At 36.8% G+C, this 27,001-nt stretch overlaps 1 protein-coding gene across 2 annotated transcripts in view; it reads right to left on the reverse strand.

The window, feature by feature from the left end:
• Positions 1-23,182, reverse strand: part of LOC127423607 (paired box protein Pax-2a-like) — a 50,727-nt gene extending 27,545 nt beyond the window's left edge. For both annotated transcript variants that reach the window (XM_051668059.1, XM_051668060.1), the window contains exons 1-5: positions 22,670-23,182; positions 21,199-21,364; positions 19,464-19,661; positions 15,674-15,753; positions 11,685-11,804 (exon numbers count right to left, since the gene is read on the reverse strand). In XM_051668059.1, the coding sequence (XP_051524019.1) occupies positions 11,685-11,804; positions 15,674-15,753; positions 19,464-19,661; positions 21,199-21,364; positions 22,670-22,712 (607 nt within the window). In that variant the 5' untranslated portion in view covers positions 22,713-23,182. The remainder of the gene's footprint in view (positions 1-11,684; positions 11,805-15,673; positions 15,754-19,463; positions 19,662-21,198; positions 21,365-22,669) is intronic.
• Between the last annotated feature and the right edge of the window lie 3,819 nt (positions 23,183-27,001).

The following is a 27,001-nucleotide window of genomic DNA, read 5'->3' on the forward strand; positions in this document are numbered from 1 at the left end:
GTGTTACCAGATTTCCTCAGTTACAAATGGAATTAAAATGGAAAAATAAATTGCGCTAATTTTAGCAATGTTTTGCATAGTAAAGAAATAAACAACAACAATAATTTGGGTATTCTGGAGTAAGTTTTGTCTGGGGAATAGAGAACGTCATGGATTGTTGTGAATTTCTTTAGAGCGAATTCTGGATTTATAATAATAATACGATATTGATAGAACGACTGGATCACTAAAAAATATTACTTTCAGAATCAGTATCTTTGTTTTGTTTTCCAGTAGAAATAACACCTTTACAAGAATGTAAATTTACTTAAAGTAATGTTCCAGCTCCCACACATGTTAAGCTCAATCAACAGCATTTGTGGCATAATGTTGACAAAAATATTTGACCTGCAAATATTGCAGGAATACGAAGGCACTTACAATGGAAGTGAATGGGGCCAGTTGACAAACGCTAATATACACACTGTTTCAAAAGTATAGCCACAAGACATAAATATTATACATGTTTACATGATTTTAGTGTGATGAAATCACAAACTAAGCTTATCTGTGTAGTTATATCCAATACCGAGATTACAGGGGTTTCGTTCTCATGGCAACAAAGTTGTATTATAGGATACAAATTTAGAAAAATAAGCTAAATAAGTAATTGTATCACTTTAAAATCATGTTAACTTGTGCGATGTGTATGTCTTGTGGCTATACTTTTGAAACAGTGAGTATTTTAAATGTTTATAGACTGGCCCCATTGACTTCCATTGTAAATGCCTCACTGACTACATTTCCATTGACACCAGAATGCGGCTTATTGTGAGAAAGCAGTGTTCCCGTTTACATGCACTGTATAAGCGGCGTACTCTTACTCCTGTGCACATGCGGCTCGATCAGTAAGCAGCTTTCTCCACAGCAACGTAATTTCCCCGTGACACTTACATCGAATATCGAGCATAGTATCCGAGGAAGACTACATTATTTTATTCTCCGTTGCTTCGCTTTATTTCCAGATAATCCAGAGTTGTTGCTGTGCTTGTTTCCTTAACTTTCCATCATGACCTGCAGCCAGGGGTGGACTGGGAAGAGAAATCGGCCTGGGATTTTACATAGAATCTGGCCCAAATGTTGTTGACCGGGGGGAAGGGGTCGCTGTCCTTTTCTGCATATCGCTGCACCATTTTGTGTCCCGTTCTGCATAACGCAGCAGCCCATTTCAGCTTATCGCGGCCCATTCGGCCCCGTTTCGTGGCCGGCCCTTCGGGAAAAGTCCCGGTTCTCCCGGTGGCCAGTCCGCCCCTGCCTGTAGCGGAATTGCGCTTCAATAGTGGGGTTTCCCTCTAACGTAAAACTCCGGGATTCCTCGATGTATGGCCGCATATTCACAAATGTGAGGGACTGTCAGTATTTTACATTGGTGTGTATAAATGGGTATAATTTATGCATTCTCGTTTATGTGACGTTTCAGAACGCCGCTTTCTGCAAAAACCCTGGAGTAAAACGCTTTAAGTGCATGTAAACGTGGTCACTGTAAGTGCAATTTTTGCTTTTTTTTTTTTTTTGCTTTTTTTTTTTTTTTTTTTTAAAGAAAGAAGGACGAGTTGAAATTATTTTTGTGTAAATCAACATTATGCCGCAAATGCTGTTAATTGAGCTAAACTTGTATTGAACCTGAAATATTCCTTTAAGAAGTAAATTTGCCCATTGGAAAATTTTGTTCGTTTATATTTGCCAAGCATGAAAAATAAACTAAAATAAAAATATATTCTCTGAAAACAAATTTTATTATCTATAATCCTGAAGTAAATGTTGTTTCGATATTTTTAGAGGATTTTTTTTTTTTTTCTGATTCAAGACAAGTTTTACCGATATTGCCTTACAGCGAAAGAAATCTTACGATTTACAAATGTTCAAAAAATCATACAGTGTGCACCCAGCTGAAAACATAAAGAGCGGTAAACAAAGAAAAAAGACAGAGGGGATAAAGAAAAGGGGGGATACATTTTGATGGAAAGAAAGAAAACGAGAGAGAGAGAGAGAGAGAGAGAGAGAGAGAGAGAGAGAGAGAGAGAGAGAGAGAGAGAGAGAGAGAGCGCGATGGATAAAGGCTCAGTGTGGAATGAAGTGTTGATGAGTATCCTGTCTCAGCTCATCGTGTCTATAATGCTCTTCTTCATCTCACATTTTTCACTGCCACTGAATTCAATTGATCAATCATGTCTGTCTGATGGCACCATTTCAGCTGGTTATTACCACTGCAGTCGTCACGGTGACCTTTCCTGAAGTGCTCGCTCTCACACACACACACACACACACACACACACACACACACTTCTCCATGTGTGTGTGAGTGTATACTAGATATAGCCAAAGAAAACGTGAATGCTATTTCCCTGTTCGAAACTCCCTGGCACAAGGTGCTAAGATGTTGTGAATGATTAACAGGGCATTGTGGTTGCTATGGTTTTCTGGGTGGTTGCTAGGTAGTTGTTTACTTGTTCAAGTGAAAAGAGCCTTGAGTGTCTGAAATTCTGATCTCTATGACACAGGTCCCTCCTTCAATGTAAGTCTATTTTTTTTTATTTATTTTTTTTTTTTTTTTGCAATACTAGCAATGATGCCTGCTTTAGCCATGTGTTTTTCCCTCCTCAGCCTGTTAAAGTGGGACGTTTGTGAGCAGGCACTCTGTTTGGACAGCTCCCACGGGGGTCCTTGAGGTGGAGTGTGTATTTGCTCTATCGGGCACAGGGGTAAATGAAGTCATTAATTAGGTGCCATTAGGGAGCCCGGGCCACAAACCTAATCAATACAGCTGAATTTGTCATTCACACCAGTGACATGCTTCCCACTCACTGGATAAACAACACACACACACACACCAATTACTGTGCTGGCTTGCGGTGGCATTTCGGCAGAAGCGATCAACTTTAACACTTCAACTGCTTAGAAAAAATCAACAACTGAATCTACTTGACGGGTACTGTACCAGCATCCTAATATTGTATTCCTTTGGAATTTCCCACAGATATTATTGAAGTAGGTGACTTGAGAAACCACACTTGTGTCTGCATGCTAGACTCTATAAACAGGATAACATAGGCATTTATCATTTAGTTTTGGTACTTTTCAAATGCGTTTATGTATAGATTTTTACTGTTTTAGCCTTGTTCCAGACCCAGACTTACAATATAAAACTATGCAAATCCATTATAAAAATATTAATTTTGCCCCTAATAAAGTTTTTTCAGAAGTTGGTGTACTTGTTATCTGAGTGGACAAAAGTGTTAGTGAGGAGCATGCTTGAGATGAAATATAAGACAAGTGATGTTTGAAAAAAAATTAAATAAAAATCAAGGTAAAAATCACTTGTGAGCAGAGTATTTTTAACTGGGTGTCATTTGTAATCAAGCTATAGTTTTGCCAAATTACGCAAAAAGTGTGAAAACTGTATGAGGCAGTTGTTTTCATTAGTGCTAATAGCTTTCACCTGGAGCCTCAATGGCAGTGTGTTTGAGCTGATGATACAGAGTTGCAATATGTGCTGCCCTGCTGCTGTGGTATTGATCTGCGACTGAGTGGAGCGGATTTCTTTTGACGTGAGTATGTATTAAGACTGAGGTAACGAGGGAGCACGCTCTATCAAAGCAGATAAGCAACTTCATAACACCACAGGATTCACACCCACAGGGCCTGACCCCATGGGAAAGAGAGAGAGAGAGAGAGAAAGAGAGAGAGAGACAGCGTCTATAGACCAATCTTGTTTACAAAAATTTCAGCGCATGCGCAGTAAGTGGTGGCAGAAAGCCGGCAAACTGTTGTGTTAGATTTGACAAATTAGACAATTAAACGAAAGTATGACACAACCATTATAAACACAGATATATTAGCTATACAATTATTATAATGACATGGTTAATAACATACCAGTAATTATGTTCGCTATAAATGTTTGCTGCAAAGCAGTGAGTTGAAATGATCTCCTCAGTCCAGTCAGTTCAGTAGATGATTTGAAGCCACAGCCCTCTATGAGAGCTCTCGAAATCATTTTTTTTCGATAAAAGTTTACTGTTTGAGCACGGTTTTTGCCACCACTTTCACGTGTGATGTAAGCGGTGACGTTGCCAAAGGATTGGTCTATACGTTGAGCAATGCGATTCAACAAAACAAGGGCTGTGTTCCAGTTCACAAAAGTGTGTAGCCTACTTCACTTATGAAAGTACATGCTCTTAAGTAAGAGAGTACACTAGTATTGGGACATATTACCATGTCAAACTGTCTTGATACCACAAACCCTCTTGTGACACATTGCATTTGCATAGCAGCATTAGCATCTAGCTAAATTACCACATTCAGGCAGGACACTATCTGTTAGCCAATCGGCTTGCTCACATGTGATTTGTCAAGCCAATCAGCTCACATGGGGTAAGCTGATAGGTCCTTTGATGTGTAATCAGGCAGCCAATCAACTTGAGTGCTCTCTCTTTGGCTAACATTTAAATTTGCTCAGTCTGCAGCAAGCTGCGAGTTTTCTCCGAAAAAGCTATTTACTCAGATGGTTGCTGGGGCTTGCACGGTAAGGTCTGCTTTATGCCATATAACACCTAGACAAATAGAAGTGCATCTTTATCAAGGTAAGCTGTAGCCAAATCTGGCACTGGCACACATCGCTATCTTAGGCCATTAGTTTAAATAAATCCACACATAGCTAGGCTTATTCACTAGTTAAATAAGCTCTGGGCTTTTCTGATCCTGATACACATTATGTGTTAGGTCACCAGCCATTTAAGCCTATTGGCCAAGCAGGTCCAGACACACATAGAGAGTTAGTTTAGTACTGTTTTGCCATTCAGCCAAGCAGGCCAAGGCACACTTAGCTAGTAAACATTCTGTGCACATGGCTCTTTGGAGCAGCAGCAGTACAAAAGTATTGGCGATAGATCTGCTTGGTTGGGGGGTTGTGTTTGTATTTATGTGCTATGCGTTTGTGCAGCTTCCCTGCTTTGTTAGGGAATTGTATTTACTGCATGTCATACATGCTTGATGCAGCATGTCTTTTGTTTTTCTGGACCATTAGAAACTCTTTGACTTCTGTCATAGGTAAGAGCCAAAAATGCATGCACAAATAATAAATCAAATCCATCAGAAACAGTAACAAAGTTGGTGCTTGCTAAAATCTGATATTGTATCGATTTGAAATTCAGTTTGTTGATTGGTTGGTCTCTATGGGGGAAAAAAAAGCACCTTTTCATATGAGCCAAGTGGTATGATATCTTATGATTTCGCCATCTCATATGATTTATTACAAGTTGTCATTAGTCTATGTTCGTTGTAATTCTAGTATTCTGGTGGACATGATTGTTTCGATGATGAATCTTTGTATTGTAGTGCTGTTGCTGTTCCGCTTGGTTTCTTTCATTTTTAATGTTTATTAACCAATTATATGAACTCTACACTTATTTATAAGATAATCAATATGCCAGTATACAGCCTTTACACTATATGTCTATGCTGCTGATAAGCCATAATGTTCATGACAATAATCACTCCATAGTGCATTTTGAAAAAAATCTAAAAAAATTATGTACACAGTAAAAAATTTATTTTAATGGTAAAAGACTGTAGAAATGCTACAGAAATAAAATGTTAATTGATTAATGAATATTGACTCTAAAATATACAGTAAAAAATTTCATATATTTTAAAAGAAAATACAGTATTTTTTACAATAAAAATGTTGTCATTTTTTAGATGTAAAAAGTATGATTTTCCTGTATAATTAATGGTAAAAATGTACATTGTTTAACAAGAGAGTACATGTACTTTTACAGTAAATTATTGTTGAAATTACAGTAAAAAACAATAATTGGGCGTTCCCACAATTCCCTGCATGACATATCATATTTCATTATATTTTATGGCAATAGTTATGTTTCTCTTATTTTTAATATCAGTTACGTACATTGGGGTGTTCTGTTTTATATTTAATGTGGTTTAGGTAATGTTTACTGCATTATTTAAATTTCACATGTGTTACCCTGATGGTGTTTAGTGTTTGTGTGAGTGACATTGAGCACTGTCTCTACATGTTTATTGGTCATTGCTCCTGGAAGAGCCACTATTGATTAACTTCATGTCATCATGTGCTCTTCTGTAATTTTTACAGTGATTAACAATACCTTAAAGTAAAAAGTTTATTTATTTATTTTTCTTTTCTTTTACAGTGCCATCGTGGTGATTACAGTTTTAAACTGTAAAATGTACAGGTTGTTCTGTAAAGTTGTTTACATTTTTACTGTAGTTTTTACATAATTATTCTGGCAACCACAGCTGCCAGTGTACATTGCCCAGAATAAAGTCAAGCCAAACAGTTTAATGTCAGGGTAAAAAACATATAACCACAACATCAGCTAAAATGGCACAGTGCCAGAACGGTCTCTTTTCCAGTGTGTCTTGGGTCGACTGGCATGAAACTGCTCTTATCTCTTTAATGGTCTGCTCTTATGAGACAGCTGTGATGGTGGGGGAGCTCAGTGTGAATGTTAGATGTTAATTTGTGCGGTAATAGCTTTTCTCCGCGGAATTGCAAATTCTTTTAAATGTCACTTCCAGCTCTGTAGCTCAGACAGCTTGGGTCAGTGTGGATACCAGGGCTCTCTCTCTCTCTCTCTCTCTCTGTATCATGTTACTTTTAATTTGCAGTAATACAGTAGCGCTGTCAGATTAATGGCTGGTGAGACACCTGTGTCCCTGCGGCTTGCTCTCTCAGCTCCGCCATGTACATAACGTGTGTCGCAGCACATTATCTCTCTGCTCGCTTCGTAATGGGTCCAACCAGGGCAAAAAAATCCCAAACTCCTCTTTCTCATAAGACTATTTGTTATGTTGCATCTAAAAATGTAAAAAAATCTTGCCATGGTGTTCTCAATTGTGTTTCCTACTGTGTTTCCTCAATTGTGTGGTGGTTTAAAAAAAAGATTAAATGTGCACTCAGTAATTTTTTCCTCATTACAAAAGTTTGAAGACTCTGGTCATATCGTAACCTTATTTACGATATGTACTGTTTTATTGTACATGGAGAGGGTCCGCACATGGGGGCTGCCATGTTAGAATCACATGACCAGCTGAATACTACTCGCTTAATCTCAGTTACCGTCCTGTTATTTGACACTTTTACTCAGGGATTAAATTAATCATGACTGACTGTGAGTACTACATTTCTACAATGGCATCTGATACTGAAAACTACTGATTTTAAATCATGCTGCATCCAAGCCGCTAGGTGTCAGTGTAAGTCCAAGATGACACAAATAAAAAAAGTTAATGAGTGCTCCTTTAACTGTTTAAAGCATCAACAACTTTTGGTGAGCTGCCTACCAACAATAGAAACAGTGTTAATTTCAACAATGAAATTACTGATGAAAATGTTCGCTGACGAAGGGTTTTTTGGTTTTGTCAATAATAAAGACGAGACGAAAAATATGCATCATGATGACATTCAAACGGTTTTAATTTAAACATACTGTTGACAAAAATATGACAAGACAAAATAATACTGCAAGATAGGGCTGGGTGATATGGCTAAAAATATTATCTTGATATTCTGTTTCATATCGTTGGATATTTATCACAATATACATTCACATTTGCACATTGCACTTTTTTTTTTTTTTTTTTTTTTTTTTTTGGAATTTCCAAGTTGGCAGAAGAAAAGAAGAAAAAAAACCCTAAACAGTCAAAATGGTCTATTCAAAACTGCATTTGGGGTCCAGAGACAGCAATTTCAAAAGGTATTTCAAAAATATTTCAAAATAAAAAAATAAAAAATAAAGAATTCAAAAGTAAACATCGTTTTCAAACATATTCCCACCTTTTACAATTGGTTGAACAAAACAAAGCCCAAAACTTACACTATTTGTTGAGTCAGTGTTGTTGAGACTGGCTGGTTGGGACGCTCAAACAAACAGAGCAATGTTTTTAATAGCGCCCTACAGAGCCACAGTGTTTACATTTTTTGGTGAAATCAATCTACGAATGGTTTACTTATAGTTGTATATATAGTATATTGTATATCAAGGTATGTGAGAATATTGTGTGAGATTTAAAAAATGCAGCGTTATGATCTGGGGTATTATGGGGTTTTGCATTCTATTTTACTAGATACCACAAGAAGGAAGACATTGTTTTAAATCATCTTTAGTCGGTCTGTGTGTTGGTGTGTGTTTGTGTCGTGTGTGTGTGTGTGTGTGTGTGGCCGCAGGTTCACCTGGCAAATATAAAGTACACCTATTTTTGACTCCAGATGTCTACAGTCTAAGAGCAGAGTGTGTGTTTGTGTGTTCTTAAAACATCTCCTTGTGTGTTCCAAGAAAACAAGGAAGTCATATAGGTTTGAAATACTATGAGGGTGAGTTAAAGATACCAGAATTTTATCTTTTTTTGTGAACTATCCCTTTAAATCAAGAAAATGGCCACTCATGAAGAGGATCATTAGAGACTGAGAACAACCCCCAAAACATCTAGTCGTCTTAGATACACACGCACCCCAATCTGAAGTCTGCCATAATTTCTCCCTCTGCTAATGTCAACTATGCGTCCTTGCAGTGTCTGAGAGCAAGAAAAAAAGTGACTGCAAGTGTAACACACTCTAATCACGAGAACAACCATTTCCATGTTTGGTGATTTAGCAGCGAGCTGATCCAAGGACCATCAACTCCTTATATAGAGGAAAATGACATAATCCAATCATTGCCAAACCAAGGAGTTCTGTAACTCCTGGGATCTAAATCCGTAAGCATCCCCATTCTACTTGATTGCAGTTGCATGGCTGGTGTATGAAGGTAAATCAGTAGCAAAACTCGAGAGCTTGCATATTTGGATTTGAGAACTTGTACAGTAAATATTTTTATGAACTGATGCGAGAGAGCAAGACTTCATCACCCCACGACTTCATCAGTTGGGTGATGAAGTCGTTTTATTGGTTAAAGCCTAGCCAATTAAATGGGACGTTTTTGTACGCAATGACATCACACCACAGCACCAGCCCATGCCTTTTTGTTCAATCAGAGCCGGTCATCGCGATGGAGGAATCTAACTATCCAAGGGTACATTTCTTTAATAATTAATTAAATAGTATTAAAAAAAGTTTTGTAAAAATCCGGCACTTATCAATAAGTTGTTGCAAAATAAACCCTATACAGTGTGAACATAAAAGACTGCTTCACGTTGGGGTGAACACATTTTTTGCTATTCGACTAAAAATGTTGTAGCTCAGCGAGTATTGACGCTGATTTCCAACCTTGAAGTAGCGAGTTCAAATCCAGGGTGTGCTGAGTGACTCCAGCCATCTCTCCTAAGCAACCAAATTGGCCTGGTTGCTAGGGAGGGTAGAGTCACATGGGGCAATCTCCTCGTGGTCTCTATAATGTGGTTCTCGCTCTCGGTGGGGCGCGTGGTGAGTCGTGCGTGGATGCTGCGGAGAATAGCTACATCTCCGCGGTAACGTGCTCAACAAGCCATGTGATAAGATGTGCAGATTGACGGTCTCATACGCTGAGATTCGTCCTCTGCCACCCGGATTGAGGCGAGTCACTACGCCACCATGAGGACTTAGAGCGCATTGGGAATTGGGCATTCCAAATTGGGGAGAAAAAAGATAAAGATAATGACCGGCTGACTGTACATTTTCCCTTAAATATTTTTCATCATTTGTGAATTATGTTGGTTATGTTGATTTTGACATCACACTAATGGACAACTACCTGTATAATACTTGGATACCTGGTAAAACTTTACATTGTCAAGTGAATAGTGGTCCTTATCAATAATGTAAATCAATAATAATATAATATATCAGTAAAGGAAAATGTATTGATAAGTGTGGAAGTTTAACAAAACTTTTTTTAATACTATTTAATTAATTACAAAAAAACAAAAAAACAAAAAAAAAAAAAAAAACGTACCCTCAGTTTGTTAGATCCCTGCTCTGCTTTTTTTTCTTTTTTTTTTTTTTTTTGGGTCACTTTGAGGACTTTTATTTTGCCTTGTTGTTCCCCATTAGTTATTATTATTATTATTACTACAGGACAAAACACACACAAACCAGAGACAGCCACATAACAACAAGGATTCCAAACAAACAAACAAACAAACAAATAAATACAAAAAAAAAAGGACAGCCATTTAAAAATGTATTTTTCAATTAAATTAAGCTTTTATAAAACCTAAAAGCAAAATTAGTAAATCTAAACCATGCTTTAATGTATATTAAATTTACCTAATATAATTATAAGGTTAAAAAGAAATTCACAAAAACAATTTTGTACTCAAAATAAACATCTCAGCGATTTATATCAAGAGCATGACCAGATGTGAAAATGCAGTAACAGATGCTAGTAATTGTTTTTTTACTAGTTCCATTTATGATATCGGGAATGGTTATTTCTGCGAGTATTGATATAATTTTTTATATAAAAAAAAAAAAATGTAATAGTTCAGAAGTAATTTCAGACACACAAATGTACATTTTTAGTAGCAATTCCATTGCTGATATCAAGAATGAGCATTTTAAGTGAAAATTTAATGGTAGACATCTATAATTCATAGCTTGCACATGATTAAATGTAAAAAGGGCAGATAAAACAAACTGCTGGTCACTTTACATGTCAGTCAGACTGCCCCTTTCTAAGTGGTCATTTAGACTGCATGCGTTCTTGCACTGCAACACATTTAACAGAATGCATGTTGAAATGGCATCTAAATACATAGTACTCCTGCGCAAGATTCTGCAAAAACAGCTGGATGCACTGCAACAGTCAAAGATGTCCGTCTAGTGCATGTTTACATTGGAAAACAAACATTGGAAAAAAGAGTGCAGATGGACTCAAAAACACATTTGGTGTGAACACCCCTTATGCTGGTGGTTCTTGGCAAGAATAAGCTGCAGTGTGGACCAGACTTTAAGCCAAGAGAGAGAGAGGTCCTTGAGCTAAATGTCCCCTGAAGACTGTTGCTCTTGTTTGAGTGAGTTTGTTAGTTGGCTACATCATCTTGACATGTAATTACTGAAGCTCTCTTAATCACGGCAGTACAGATTAATAACGGGAGGTTCCTGTGGGGGTCACATCACCCCATCAAAACCCTCTGTGCCTCCCTCTCAGTAACACACGTGATAAATACTGCACCCCATCATTAGACATTCAAGGGCAATCTGCTTGGAATATTATATGCCTAAAATAAACTAAGTAGATTTAAACAGGAAACTGAATGTGAATGCACAATTCAAAAGCACGTCTCATGAAAATTACATGACTGTGACAACATTTTTGCAAAATGATATAACGTGGTTTGTTACACGCATTCGTTTAGAGGTGAAGTGTCCACTGTGTGGCACTAAAAGTCAGTCAATTTATTCATTTCTTTTAAATCAACAAAACTTTCCTCGCTACCCTAAACCTTAAACCTAAATTTAACCGATAGTGTCATAAAAAGCAAATGTGAGATGAAAAACACAACCACGTCATTTTGTGGTGCTTCTATGACACTTTCGGCTCACATGTCGACTGGCGTGCTCTTCAGGACTCGTACCTCAATCCTTTACAATGCTCTATAAGTTGAGCTACCATGCATTTTCATCACACTCTATCTAGCAAGCTTGTAATTATAGTTGTAACAAATAAGAGAAACCGCAGACTTACCAGCATCTCTTTTGCGCTTTTCTCCATTTGAGCGAGGGATTCCCAGAATGCCGTTTATTGAGTAGGAGCCCACGGGGTCGTTGGAAGAACTCGAGAGAGGAGGAGATGCTGTATTTGGAACTGTGGCAAAAGAGAGACAGAAATAGACAATCTAAGCTCTTCGCGTGCATATAACATCACAGTAATTAGTAATTTGACTTATGAATACAGCTGTTAAAGAGTCTATTACAGCTTGTATCACTTGCATAACAATTTTGTGGAAAATTTTCAGAATATCATTTGGTGTGTCCCCAAGGATTTGAAATAAAAACCGGCCCAAAAGTTGTTGAGCGGTAGTTGTTGGTGTGTTCCTTCAGCCCCATTTCATGGCCGGCCCACCGGGAAAAGTTCCGGTTCTCCCTGTGGCCTGTCCGCCCCTGCCCCAAGCTGCACTCAAGCTGGCATGAACAAAACCTGATGATCATGTTATCCAGGCAACCTGGTCTTATAGAATCACGTTACTATACCTACATTTTTGCTAAATGATTTTTAAATGGCTTGTTGTACGTATCAATAGGGCTGGGTCTTGATACAGATTTCCCGATTTGATTCTGATTCACAAGCTTTCGATTCCAATTTCTATTCTATATCGATTCATATGTGTATATTTAAATTATAATGTCCATTTTGCCTACATATGAAAGAAATTCTCTCCAAGCTAATGCTGTTAGTTATACAGTGACCTTCTAACTACTGTAGGTATATTACGAAAATAGTAGTGCTGTCAGTCAATTAAACATTTTAATCGCGATTTAAGGAATGTTCCAGGTTCAATACAAGTTGAGCTCAATCGACAGCATGTGTGGCATAGTATTGATTACCACAAAAATTAATTTTGACTCATCCCTCTTTTCCTTTTTTTTAAAAAAAAAGGAAAAATCTTGGTTACAGTGAGGCACTTACAATGGAAGTGAATGGGGGCCAATTTTTTAACATTAATATACTCACTGTTTCAAAAGTATAGCCACGAGACATAAAGGATATGCATTTAAAAATTATTTTAGTGTGATAACTTACTAACCTTTTCTGTGTAAAGTTATAGCCAATTTTACAACTTCGTTACCATGACGATGTAATGTCAACAGACCCTAAAACTGTAAAAATGACAATTTAAACACCTTTACAGTTCAAATAATACACAAGTTTTCACATAAGAATTAATGCAGGTGTTTTTAAAGCTTCACATTTCTGTGTTTAAACCATCCAAAAATTGGCCCCATTCACTTCCATTGTGCCTCACTGAAACCTAGATTTTTCTTTTTTTAAAAGAAAAGGATGATGAGTCAAAACATATTTTTGTGGTAATCAACATTATGCCACAAATGCTGTTGATTGAGCTTAACTTGTATTGAACCCAGAACATTCCTTTAAATCGCTTTAATTTTTTTTAAGTTAATCGCGATTAATCGCAGATTTTAAAAGTGCTGAAATTGGACACAATATACTGTCTTAGATTATTTTATTTACTGAGATAACGACCTCCGCATCTCTATCATAGGAGAGAGTGTAACAGTCAACTAGCGTGTTATGACAGTACCGGCCATAGAATGTCTATGGGACCACCGCACATCGCATTATGCTGTTTTATGCTAAGCTTGTAGACTCACCTTGGTAGAAGAGCTCTGGTGAGCGTGTGTGTGTGTGTGTGTTGTGAAGTGTGCATCAGTGTAATGACTCCGGGGGGACACCCTTTGAAAGGTTCAAAGGGTACAAATGTTCCGCCCTTCACGCCAGTGTTTTATGCTGTATTAATGGTCAAAGCGTTAATCGTAATTAAGAAAAATTAACATGTTGAACTTTAATGAATCGCATGCGTTAATGTATATTAATTCTGACAGCCCTAGAAAATATACAGTTTACAAATGATATTTTATTCGTTTTTCATCATTTTGTCACATTTTAGCTTTTTAAAAATGAACAAATCCATTTATTCCATTGCATATATTACATTTTGTTACATGTTTATTGTTTAATTGCATAATGTATACTATTTACAAGTATTTATATTGATTTGTTGAACACATGCTAGAAACCGGTACTGTCTCTTTAAGAAAACCGGCATTTCTGTAAAGAGCGTCCGTAAATGTGCGCAGATTAATGAGAGATGACTCAAAAAGTTTTAACTCATCTGTGCTATGCATGATTAGAATTAACTGTTTTTTTGTTGTTTTTGATCAACAACTGACAGTAGAGAACAGAAAGGGTACTAAAAGAGACATTATTCAATGACAAATGGGTTGCGTGGATCTCGTCTTTGGACACACATACGGAACTAGTCAAACCAAACTTTCACTCTCAACATGCAGTGAAAACACCTCGGTGCTGAATACTTCACCACTAGTGATTTAGCAACCAGTGGGTAATCATATACATTTTTAAATCGAATAGCAAAAAATTTGGTTGCGAATGCGAGTGATTTTTCTCTCATTGTAGAAGAGGGTTGCAATAGAGTAAAAGATCGATCTTGGGGGCCTGGGTCGCTCAGCGAGTATTGACACTGACTACCACCCCTGGAGTCATGAGTTTGAATCCAGGGCGTGCTGAGTGACTCCAGCCAGGTCTCCTAAGCAACCAAATTGGCCCGGTTGCTAGGGAGGGTAGAGTCACATGGGGTAACCTCCTCGTAGTCGCGATTAGTGGTTCTTGCTCTCAGTGGTGCACATGGTAAGTTGTGCGTGGATCGCGGAGAGTAGCATGAGCCTCCACATGCTGTGAGTCTCCGTGGTGTCATTCACAACGAGTCACGTGATAAGATGCATGGATTGACGGTCTCAGAAGATGAGGCAACTGAGACTTTTCCTACGCCACCCGGATTGAGGTGAGTAACCGCGCCACCATGAGGACCTACTATGAGGTGGGAATTGAGCATTCCAAATTGGGAGAAAAGGGGATAAAAAAAATAATAATAAAAAAAGATTTAAGAATCAGTATCGAGATTGTTCAAATGAAGATCGTGAATCATCGAAAAATCTCTATTTTTACCCAGTCTTACGTATCACAGCAGTTTTCTGGTGAAATTAACACTAGAGCCGCTACAACAATGACTTTCAATTCACTTTCGCACAAATCACGAGTGCATGACTTGTAAAAGGATACATTTTAACGTTTGCATTACATAACCAACTACATTTACAAGCTTGTTTGAGCACAATCAAGTTGTGCGATAGCTCAACTGACAGAGCGTTGCAATTGCGATGCAATGTACCAGGGTACAAGTCCCGAAGAGCACGCGAGTTGACACGTGAGCCAAAAGTGTCATAGAAGCACCACAAAATGACATGTTTTTTTATTTCACATTGACTTATGACACTATCAATAAGGGTTAGGATTAGGGTTTAGGGTAGGGAGGTCGGTTTTGTTGATTTTAAACTCTAAGCAAGTTTGACATGTTTGGGAGAATTATTACTTTTTTTTTTCCACATACTATCAATTTGCAAAAATGTCATGTACTTCTCATGAGATCAGGATATACAGTCTCCAGCATGATTTTGAGAATTTTCCAAAGAGCATTTTGCCTTTTGCACAAGGAAATCTTACCTTTTGTACATAGCAGTTAACATTCTCAGTGTCACAATTTGCTTATTTTAATAGTAAGCTAGAAAAAATGCAGAAGCTTAAATATTTCTTTGAGGCAGCTGTTTATGATTTCGATATGAAACTATAATTTCAAGAATAAAAGATTAGTGTACAGTACATATTAGTATACACTTTAATAATGCTAAGAAATGTACAATAACACTCAAGAAAAGAGTAAAAGGGTGTGCGTGCGTGTGCGTGCGTGTGTGTGCGTGTGCATGCGTGCGTGCGTGTTTCTCTCTCTCGATTAACTGCTCCAGTCCAGGTAATACCCAGTTCTGAGCTGAAAGCTTTGGCCCTTAATTTGATTTGGAGGGATGACCTTGTCCAGAAAGGTTCAAATATGACCCGCAGAGTTAATGATGTGATCTTACCTATAGTGTGTCCTGGGGTGGATAGCAACGTCCCATCTGGAGAGGGGTGAAATGGTTGCTGAACCTTCGTCCGAATGATCCTATAGCGTAAAGACAGAAGACTTACTCACATGGAACTCCAGAGCTAATGCAATGTCTTTCTCTCTCTGATAATCTCAGATTTACTTTATATATCTCAGATATCTGTGAGCAGAACAGATGACTGCAGACGTTCAGATCCAGTTTAAGCCGAGCTAGAAGCAGACTGTCTGTACCTTTAAGGAGAGATATAGTGAAAAGCCCTCTGAGCTCCTTTGCCTTGAGTGATTTTGCAAACAAAGCATGAAATCACAACATTTCACCTCAACAATTGTCATTAGTTCGTGTTTTGGTCCTGACTAGAGCCTTAGGCTTGGTTCTAGTGTGGATGAGGTTCTATTGATCTAGAATCTGGGATAAAAAGTTCTGAATTAGCCACATGGGTACTGGGATGCAAATGGAAAGCTATAAATTACATGTGACAGGAAAGCAATAGTTGCTCAGTACGGTGTACAAGCTTACGCCTGCATTTGATTCCGTTAATCTGAATGCACTTTGGGAAAAGAGCCCGCTGTCATGCTTATTTGTAAATTTTGGATCTATTCATCACTAATGGCGTTACTTGTATTTCAGCAGACATATGCAAACAAATGCTCTATAGAGAGAGAGAGAAAAAAAAAAGAGCAGTACTTTAATGTCGCATGCAAAAATCATGCTTTTTCCATGACATATTTTGCATTTCATGCCCCATGAAGATTATTCATTGCGAATGCGAATCCTATTCAAAGAGCAAATATGTCCATTAAAATGAATGTGCTGGTAATATTGATATCTGCAGAAATAAACGTCAGCTTTAGGGATCTGTCCTCTGGGCATTGAAATGGAGAATAAGATACAGAGAGAGCATGCTTTCTTGGACGTGACAACATATCAATATTATATTTAATTCCTCTTTTTAAAACCAACGGTTTGACCCCCTTGCATGGCCTGGGGAGAATAAATCTGCACACTTTATCCACAATCCATGTTTCTGTTATTGAATAAGTCATTTGGAAGAGTGAATTTATGTCTGGACTGCGTCTGAAAATCCTCTGAAGAAATATTAAAATTGTTTTACACGTGAATCAATAATATTGAGCGTCATTCTGGAGGTTTTTTTTATATGTTTAGATGTTGCAGTGCTGTCACTTGTTGGTTGTGGCTACACTTTAGTACAACAAGAACTCTGTAACACTTAATTATGCATGATAAAGAAAAGTGTATTGAGTCTGAACATACACTTGTTGTCAACATGCCCGGTTTCGGTTTCAGCGTACACAAACACACACACAGACACCAAGATGCAAACTATAGCTCTTTCCTTTCATGCAAAGTTTTGCAGTGTTGAATTAAGCACTAAAGCAATGAATAAGTGTGTAGGTGCAACTGATTCTCTCTTCCTGTACAGCACAATTTAGCTAATATAAAATCAACTCTTTATTTAGAACTTGCAAATCTTAAAGGAATATTCCAGGTTTAATACAAGTTAAGCTCAATCAACATTATTTGTGGTATAATGATTGCTTTGACACGTCCCTCCTTTTCTTTAAAATAGTAAAAGTCGAGGTTACAGTGAGGCACTTACAAATGGAAGTGAATGGGGCCAATCTTTTGAGGGTTTAAATGCAGAAATGTGAAGATTATAATTTTATAAAAGTGCTTACATTAATTCTTCTGTTGAAACTTGTGTATTATTTGAGCCATAAAGTTGTTTAAATCATCGTTTTTACAGTTGTTTTAGGGTTTGTGGAGTTAAGTCATAATGGCAACGAAGTAGTAAAATTAGTTATAGTCTAACTTTACATAGAAAAGGTTACCACACATAGCTTTTTTTACGTCTTGTGGCTATACTTTTGAAACAATTAGTATTTTGATGTTTACAGATTGGCCCATTGACTTCCATTGTAAGTGCCTCACTGGAACACAGATTTGTGCTTTTTTTTAAAGAAAAGGAGGGACAGTCAAAATTATTTTTGTGGTAATTAATATTATGCCACCAAGGTTGTTGATTGAGCTTAAATTGTATATTCCTTTAAGTGACCAGTGTATGAATTCATACATTTTAATATAATCAATGGAAATGGCCTTCATTATGCGGGATATATTATTTTAAATAAATAGATCACGTATTTATTGCCTTATCAGATCATTAAAGACCACCTCTCTCTCTCTCTCTCTCTCTCTCACTCTCTCTCTCTCTCTCTCTCTCTCTCCATAAATGTTAAATCAATTTTAAATAAATTTGGCATTTCATCAAACTTTAACTATTACTATTGCAGTGAGATGTAAGTCTTAAAAGAATCACATCTCACCACATTCATATTTTAATTCTCCTCGTAAACAAAGACACAGTTTCCTGTTTCAGAATCTGTAGCCAGACTGAATTCAATTAGATCTTTAAAGACGTTTAAAGGGGCTTCAGTAATTACATTAACACACACTTCGGATTTATCTCACAAAGTCATGTCAAAAGATGCTCAAATGGCCCTTTTTAGGCGACCACGAGGCATGAAATTATTTTTTATTTTTTTTTTCTGGCCTTCTCTTCTCTTGTGTGGGGCACTCTATTCTTTGGCATGGACTCATTAAAATGTAATGCACAGTCTGGTTTTATGGAAGAGTGAATCTTAACTAAAGTTCAGCGCCTCACTGCTTCTTTTTACCATTTTGATTTGCCACACAGGTCTAACACACCATCCTAAACCACCATTTTAACCAATTATAAGGATGTAAACAGGGTCATATTGGATTACAGATAATGCATACTGTAGATTTCCCATATTGTAAGCTACATTACTGAACTACATTCCAGAAAATGTCTATCTGTCTGTCTGTCTGTCTGTCTGTCTGTCTGTCTATCTGTCTGTCTGTTAAACATTTTCACCCACAGCTGTTCAGATTTTTTCCTCCAACACAGAAATATGATCAATTTATCATAGCAACACAAATAAGCAACAGCAAATATTCTTTAGGCCATAATATTTAGATTTCTCGATTAATTCGCGATCTCGATTTTTCCCATTTGTTCGCAGGAAAATTATGAAAGGTTGATCCATAGGGTGGGTATATAGTAGGCTTTTACTTCTAGATCATAACATTCTTCTTCTATATTATCTTGGAAAATATAATGGACAAATATAGAAGAGTATTAAGTGTAATTGAGCGGCGGTGGGCCTCTCCGGTGTCTGATCACCGTTCATTGATCGGTTTTCACTCGGTCAGATGAGATTTTAGAGGTCCAGTCTGTCATTGCTTGCGGTATTTTAAAGCAGAGGATTGAATTACAGCTTTAAGACCACCAGCAAAGCAACAAAAACGAACCTTTATACTGCCAAAATGCCTAATTCACCTTGAGGAAAAAAAGTTAAAAAAATAAATAAAATAATAATAATAATAATAATAATAATATATATATATATATATATATATATATATATATATATATATATATATATATATATATATATATATATATTAGCGGATTATCCAAGTTATTATTTTACAATTATTATTTAATATTTAGTATTATTATACATACTAGGAAATATTATAATTTTGTATTCGATTGGGTATTTATTATCATATTTCGATATTAATGGCAACATATTACAAACAATGTTATATAATCGTTTGATTAGCTTCTATCATTTTTATATGGATTTCTTTCTTTCCCAAGACGTTTTGTTCCACAGCTCATACCTTGTTGTTATATGAGGCTGTCGGTTGTTCTAACCTGTTTATGGAGGAGACGCTGGGGACGGTGTCATTATCACAGATTCCCTCCGCCAGCAGCCGGTCCCGGATCTCCCAGGCGAACATGGTGGGATTTTGTCGCTTATAGTCCGCTATTTTATCCACCACCTTCGGCGTGGCCACTTTGGGTTTGGATCCGCCGATCACTCCAGGTTTTATGCTGCCCGTCTCATAATATCTGGTAACAAGAGTATGATATGATATTCATAACCTGACCAAATCTACTGAACAAGCGACAACAAACAACAGATGCGTGGTGACAATGCATGAAAATGTTCTAAGCTACTTAACAGCATAGAAGAGCTATTAGAAAACTATCATATGATTAGAATACTAATTTACGCAGAAGGACATCCCCATCTGTTATTTAAGCAGTTATTAGGCCTATTCTCAGATTTTTAAATAAATAAATAAATAAAAAGAAAAATCACCTATACTTGGTGATTTGAAGCCGCACTTTGCATATTTTTGACATAGCTGCTGGTGACCAAACTACACTCAAACAGCAAGGCTACTTCATAAATCAATTAAAAGTGGAGAAGCATTCGAGCAAACAAATCTAGATTTGTTCAGTCTATTAAGGCTAGCAATTTATTATTAAACATATATAGGAACACCTTACACCAAGGCTCCATCTGTTAACATTAGTTAATGCATTAAGCGTCATGAACTAACAATGAACAATATCATTTGTACAGCATTTATTAATGTTATAATACAATACAGAAAACAATTTGTTCATTGTTAGTTCATGGTAGCTCATAGTGCATTAACTAATGTTGTTAACTAAGACAACTTTTGGTTTTAAAAATGTATTAGGCCTAATATATGTTGAAATAAACATGAAATAAATGTTTACATTGTTAGTACATGTTAACAAATGGAACCTTATTGTCATTTGTTACACACACACACACACACACACACACACACACACACACACACACTACATATATATATATATATATATCCTAATGGACAAGCAAAGACTGAGCAAACACATTACAATTTCTACATCTGGTTACACCTCTCTTTTGAAACAGCTTAACAGAATTGATAACTAATTGCATTTATTACAACAAAATCTTTTTTGAAACTGGACAAATATGGAAAGCATTCAAATCCACCTCAGCAGTTCTGATGAGCGAAACAACTAATTATTTTGTCATTTTGTTTGAATTGTTATATGGGTTAAATTACTCTCAGAGATGTAAACAGTCTGTTCTAAATTGTGGGAAAATAACAATATTCCCCATACAGAAATCAGACATATGGCCATGTACTGTATATAGTTCATATATTTGATACATCTCCCATGTTTAAGTTGCACGGCAATTTTTTTTGTAATATATGTTGTATATTTGTACAAGTATGTAACCTTTTCTATATCACTAAAAACCATATATGAACATATATTTAACATGTGTGTGTTGCATAATGCATATGTTGTTATATATCAGATTTGTGTCTGGGTCTGATGCGTTTCCTCAAACACATTTGTGCTGTTTCACTTTTTTTGTTGTTGCTTATATGGGGTACAAAATGAGCCGAAATGGAGAAAATGTTTAATTTATTTTCCCTAATAGTAGCCTATGTTGAATATTGCATCATTGCATATGTTATAATTACACTATATCAGTGTGTTCTTGGACGACTTTGACAATGAGTGGGCTAAATATCATGTTTTGGTCGCATTCATGAGGTTAGGGTCTCACCTGCCCAGAATCTTGCTGACGCAGCCGTGACTGACCCTGAGCTGTCTCGAGATGTCACAGGGTCTGACCCCTTGATGCGCGAGCTCCACGATTCTCTGGCGCACGACGTCAGGTAAAGGCCTTCCGTTCACGAACACCCCGCCCAGCTGGTTCACTCCCCCGTGCCCTATACCGGAGACAACAGCAACAACCGACAAAAACATAACATTACATACAGGCTGTGTCTTACCTCCGCAACAAAAAGCATCCCTTCTATATGGCCGACGAGTCATAAACCACAATTTACAAGCAGGTTCATTTCAAACAAGTGTAGTTTAGATGTGATGACAAATTCGTTAATAAATAGTTGCAAACGGATGTATGTAATGCTTTTTTTTTTTTTTTTTTTTTTTTGGTGCATTATAGGCCTACTTATATGCATTTCCCCCGTTCATGGATGTATACTCATATCATATAGGTTTATAGTCACATCATGCATAAGGCTTCTCTTTTGAATTTTAAATATTTTAAATATACAAATTTGGCTTATATAGACATTATAACGAGGCTCATTTGTGGGTCACTATATTATTGTATCTAAACACATAAATATATATTTTTAAACACAATTGCAAACGCAAACCATATTATTAAACATTTGTTGTGACGAGCAATATGATTGTTTATATATGTGACTAATTTAATCCACGCGCCCAGTCGCATTTTAAAGCGTTTCTCAAATTCTTTAGGATTGAAATAGAGAATTTAATATTCTAAATATTCCTGTTTATTTTCTGATGATAGTTACAGACTGTCCCATGATCGAATATTCTTGCTGGAACAATAATGGGGTTTGTTTCTCGTAGGTGGGCGATTAAATTACACGAGCATTTATTGTTTTCATTCCTTGTATATAAATAATTAAACTGTTTTGTTTGATCACATTACATACTGTTGATCTCAATTAGCTGTTCTAATGCAGAGTAAATAGCCTGCACTGCTGCAGAAATATTATGCAATTGTTTTATAAAAATAATCTGATTAAATGTTGCCGTCACATATATAATGTATTTTCAAATGAAGTCAGCTGTGATTAAATAACTTTGAATAATTGTGAAAATTTGCTACTCTGAAGGGCCGCGTGAAATTCCTCATTATCCAAATATTTTTACAACTATTTAGATCTTTTGATATTTCCTCTATTTAAGAATAAGCATTATACATAGGCTAATAACTGCATCTCATTTTATGCAGTAAATGTTTCAGTGCAAGGAAAATAACCCTTTTTAAAAACTTAGTTCTTTATTGTTTTTAATACCGTTTTATTGATTTGGTTATTTTGCCTTAAATGCAAAATATGGACACCTAATTTTGGATTTTTATTTGGATTTTTTTAATTGTCGCAAAACTCCTAATAAACTCTTATTCAAGTGACGATCTAAATTGGCTCAATGGCAAAAACATTCTTCAGAGAAACTCCTGTGTAACTCACGGTGCATGGCGGAGAAGGGGTCTGCCTTACAGTGAATATCCATCGGATAACAGAGAAAGGACAGATAATCAACTGAAGTCGCCGTCTCGTCTTTCTTAAAAAGATAAAACCCGCAAGAAACGAAGAGATGCGCAACGTGTATCCAGGCGAGGACGGGGAAACTTCAGAAAGTTGCAACTGTCCGCTCAGTGCAAATGGATTTGTCAGGTGTCAGACATGATCGTATATTCTGTTTTCAAAGCAATAAATGTTTAAATGTTTTCAGCATGCATGATTCTTTCTTTCTTTTTTCTTTTTTTTTTTTTTTTAGTAGTGCTTTTCAAGCATTCGTCGCATCCATGTGGTTGTAGTATCTCTTATATCCCGGTGGATTCGGTTAGCAGGTGCTGGGCTGTTGCGGTTCGGTATTGCGCATGGATGACCGAGAGCAGAACCATTGGAGACTGCGGGTTTCCTGTGTCTACCTTTCCTTTCCCCCTTCAATAATAACAACGCGGTGCGTTTGTATACACACACGGCCCGGGACTGAATGACTTGGATGGTTTGTGTTGGTTTGTAAAAGCTCCAGCCCCCCTCCTTTGCGCATACCCGCTTTCTCCTCTGTGGATGAGTGTCTCAGACAAAGGCAGTAGATTCCAGCACTTTGTGATTCGTTTAGATGAAGCTCCATCCGCCTGTCACTCCAAAAGGGGTGGGAAGAGCTCAGTGTGTCTAAGTGAATGAGAGTGTAGTGTAAATGACAGCAAAGCATTTGCTTTTCTTTGTGATAAGGCTTTTAAGCCTTTATAAAGTGCACGAGAAGAATTTGGTCAAATCAGAATTGGATTTCTTCAATGGATTTCAGTGCTTTATATCAATTCTCTACGCACATAACCAAGGAGGGTGGTGTTGTGACAGCACTGAGGTAATTAGATGCGTAAAATGTGCGTTTGTACTACATTAACACGGTCACCTTCAGCCCTAAACAACCTATAATATCTCTTAAATTAAAAGCTTGCAGATGCGGCCTCCGAAAATGAATGCAAAATAAGCACCTTGTTGGAAAAGCACATATCAAATTTCTGGCCTAGTTGGCGGGTTATCTCTGGTGAGGTCGATGGCGTGATTATGGTTTGATTTAAACACCATCATGTTTTGATTTCTTGCGCGTGTCTCTGTGGTAAGCAGATTTGGCTCGGGTCAGGGTGCAGGAGATTGACTGTAGGTGGCGCTCTATCGTCTCCATATCCTTCTGAGGTTTGGACATTTAAATAGTTCTTGCGTCGTATTTTTGTTTAATGTATAAGACAAATTACAGTTCTTTTTGTTTTGTCAGAAACATGTACAGTTGTCAAAAATGAAATATATTTATATAGGTAGCTACATAATTATTGCTTGTTTATTTTCTAATCTATCATACCCTATAGTAGCCTAATATTATAATTTTGGCCACACATCCCAAACATTTGGTATGACAGAAAAGCTCTCTCTCACTCGCTCTCTCTCTCTCTCTCTCTCTCTCTCTCTCTCTCTCTCTCTATAATTTTTTTTGCAGTGCACATTTCAGTATTTGAAGTCCTGAAGAGCTTTTCTGTTATATATCAGAATCTAACAAAAACAGAATAAAAATAAAGAGCGAATAGAAATATAAGTATATACAGAAATACACAATAAGACACAAATATACATATAGTATGTACAAATACATATCTGTTATATACAGTGCAAGGGAATGTAAGGCAGAAGAGGTAGGATATGTTAAATAATATAACTGACTAGGATGTGTATTGCACGCAATTAAAGTATAGTTTTAACTGAGAAGGATAGCCTGAGGGGAAAAAACTGTTCCTGTGACTGACAGTTCTGGTGCTCAGAGCTCTGTAGCGTCGGTCAGAAGGCAACAGTTCAAAAATGTAGTGGGCAGGGTGAGTGGGGTCCAGAGTGATTTTTCCAGCCCTTTTCCTCAGTGTAAAGTTCTTGAAGGGAGGGCAGGGGGCAACTAATAATCCTCTCAGCAGTCCGAACTGTCCTTTGTAGTCTTCTGATGTCTGATTTCGTAGCTGAACCAAACCAGACAGTTACTGAAGTGCAGAGGACAGACTCAATGACTGCTGAGTAGAACTGTATCAGCAGCGCCTGTGGCAGGTTGAACTTCCTCAGCTGGTGAAGGAAGTACAACCTCTGCTGGGCCTTTTTCACAGTGGAGTCAATGTGTGTCTCCCACTTCAGGTCCTGTGAGATGGTAGTTCCCAGGAACCTGAATGACTCCACTGCTGCTACAGTGCTCTTTTGAATGGTGAGGGGGGGGGGTCAGTGTTGGGGTGTTCCTCCTAAAGTCCACAATCATCTCCACTGTTTTGAGCGTGTTCAGCTCAAGGTTGTTTTGACTGCACCAGTGAGCCAGCCGTTCAACCTCCCTTCTGTATATATATATATATATATATATATATATATATATATATATATATATATATATATATATATGAGGAAAGTTTCAGCAAAAACTGTGCTTCATATGTTAACATCTAAGTTTGCTAGTTTTATTCAAGTCAAAATATGATATTAATATGACTGAATCAACTTGACAAGGGCATAGGTTTGGTTTGAAAGTTGATAGGGACATATTACTAGGAGGATAATATTCAAAATGTTGGTTTTAAAAAAAATCGAAAATGTCAGTCTGGCAATATAGGAAAATAACATTAATTCCTCATATATGTAACAAGTCACATTTCATATTTATCTGGCCAACCACACTGAATATTAATCTGATTTTTATTTTACTTTATTTATGTATGTATTTTAAGCTTAAACAGGTTTAGAATTGACCGCTAGGGCTGCACGGTATGAAGGAAAAATGCCATATATATATATATATATATATATGACGATTTCCAATGCGATAAACCTAAGATTTATGTGTGAAAATAGAATTCAATTGTTTTTTCGTAGATCTACATTGAGAAAACAATGATGTCCAAGGGACATAAAGTGACATTCTGTAAAATGTATTCTACAGCATTAAACAAATGGAAATCTAAAAAAAGGTGGGCTGAATTAACAAGTTACATGTCATAATGGCATCTCAAGATAGACAAATTATGGGGAGAATTCATATTTAACCCAACTTTCTACTTACTGACTCCCTTACCCGGCACAGTCGTTCAGTTCAAAGGAGTATTCATTTAGAGGGCGCTTACCGGCCGTAAAATCGGAATCCTCCATTGGGCCGCATGCAATACTCAGGATTTTTTTTTTTTTAATTTATTATTTTTTTTTTTAATAGAACAAACATTTGAAGGCTACACGAAAAGTATGTTTGTTTACATCTATAATTTTTTAAAGGATTGGACATAAAATACAAATGGAAATTCGCCCGTGTAATCAAAAACGACTGCGATTGGTGCATCCTGAATAGCGCTGAGAAAAGTAACAGGTGCCACGTGACAACCTCATTTCCAAACTGCTCCAGAAGAGGTTTGCACAATATAAACGTGAATTATGATACTGAAGAACTTTAATAGTCATTAAAAATAAAATAAAAACATAATATAAAGTAAAATTAATTTCTATGTGGTAAAAGTGCCAATATGTTGGTGGGTTTCTGATTTTCTAAAAGTTGGAAGAGACATCTTCTTACCATTCCTACCTAAATCTAGGCCTGCGACATTAGGGTTTCACCAACAAAAGTATTCAAAGATTTAAGTTAAAAACCGCGTATTTTCTTTTACCAGGAAACTTGGGAGGTGGGATGTGTGTTGGCTAAGTTAATGTATAGAAGCTATTTCTCATGTTTACATCCCGCTAAAAATTAATAGGAACGGTTTTGGCGGTATTTTACTTGGTTTGCCAATGTTTTTTACAAGTTGGTGGTTTCACTTGTAATTCACAGTTAGCTTTATTTGCAGTGATGACAGGTTGATGTTAATGCTTTAAATGATCCCGTTATTGTTTTATGGTGTGAGAAACCGCTGCAAATGATTCAATCTGTGCGGGAAGCGTCCGAATGATTCCGAGTGATTCACGATCCGATTCAGACGCTTTTGCCAAGTCGATTAAGCGATTCATTGAAAAGAATCGACTCATTTGCGAATCGGGCATCGCTAGTTCTGATTCAAACAGACGACTATTTTTTATTTTTTTATTTATTTTTTAGAATATTTCATATTAAGATTTTAGCCAGTCAGCAATTGAAATAAGTACTTACTGAGTTACAATAACCAACATTTAGGCTTTGGCCACTTAATAACTCCCAGTAACAGTTTAACTGCAAAATGTTTCGAATAAAAAACATTCGGGGCGCAACTAAAATCAAACAGCCTATATAGATGTGGAAACAGATGTTCATCCCCT

The sequence above is a fragment of the Myxocyprinus asiaticus genome, chromosome 32 (genome assembly GCF_019703515.2).
Source record: "Myxocyprinus asiaticus isolate MX2 ecotype Aquarium Trade chromosome 32, UBuf_Myxa_2, whole genome shotgun sequence".
NCBI classification, from domain to species: Eukaryota; Metazoa; Chordata; class Actinopteri; order Cypriniformes; family Catostomidae; genus Myxocyprinus; species Myxocyprinus asiaticus.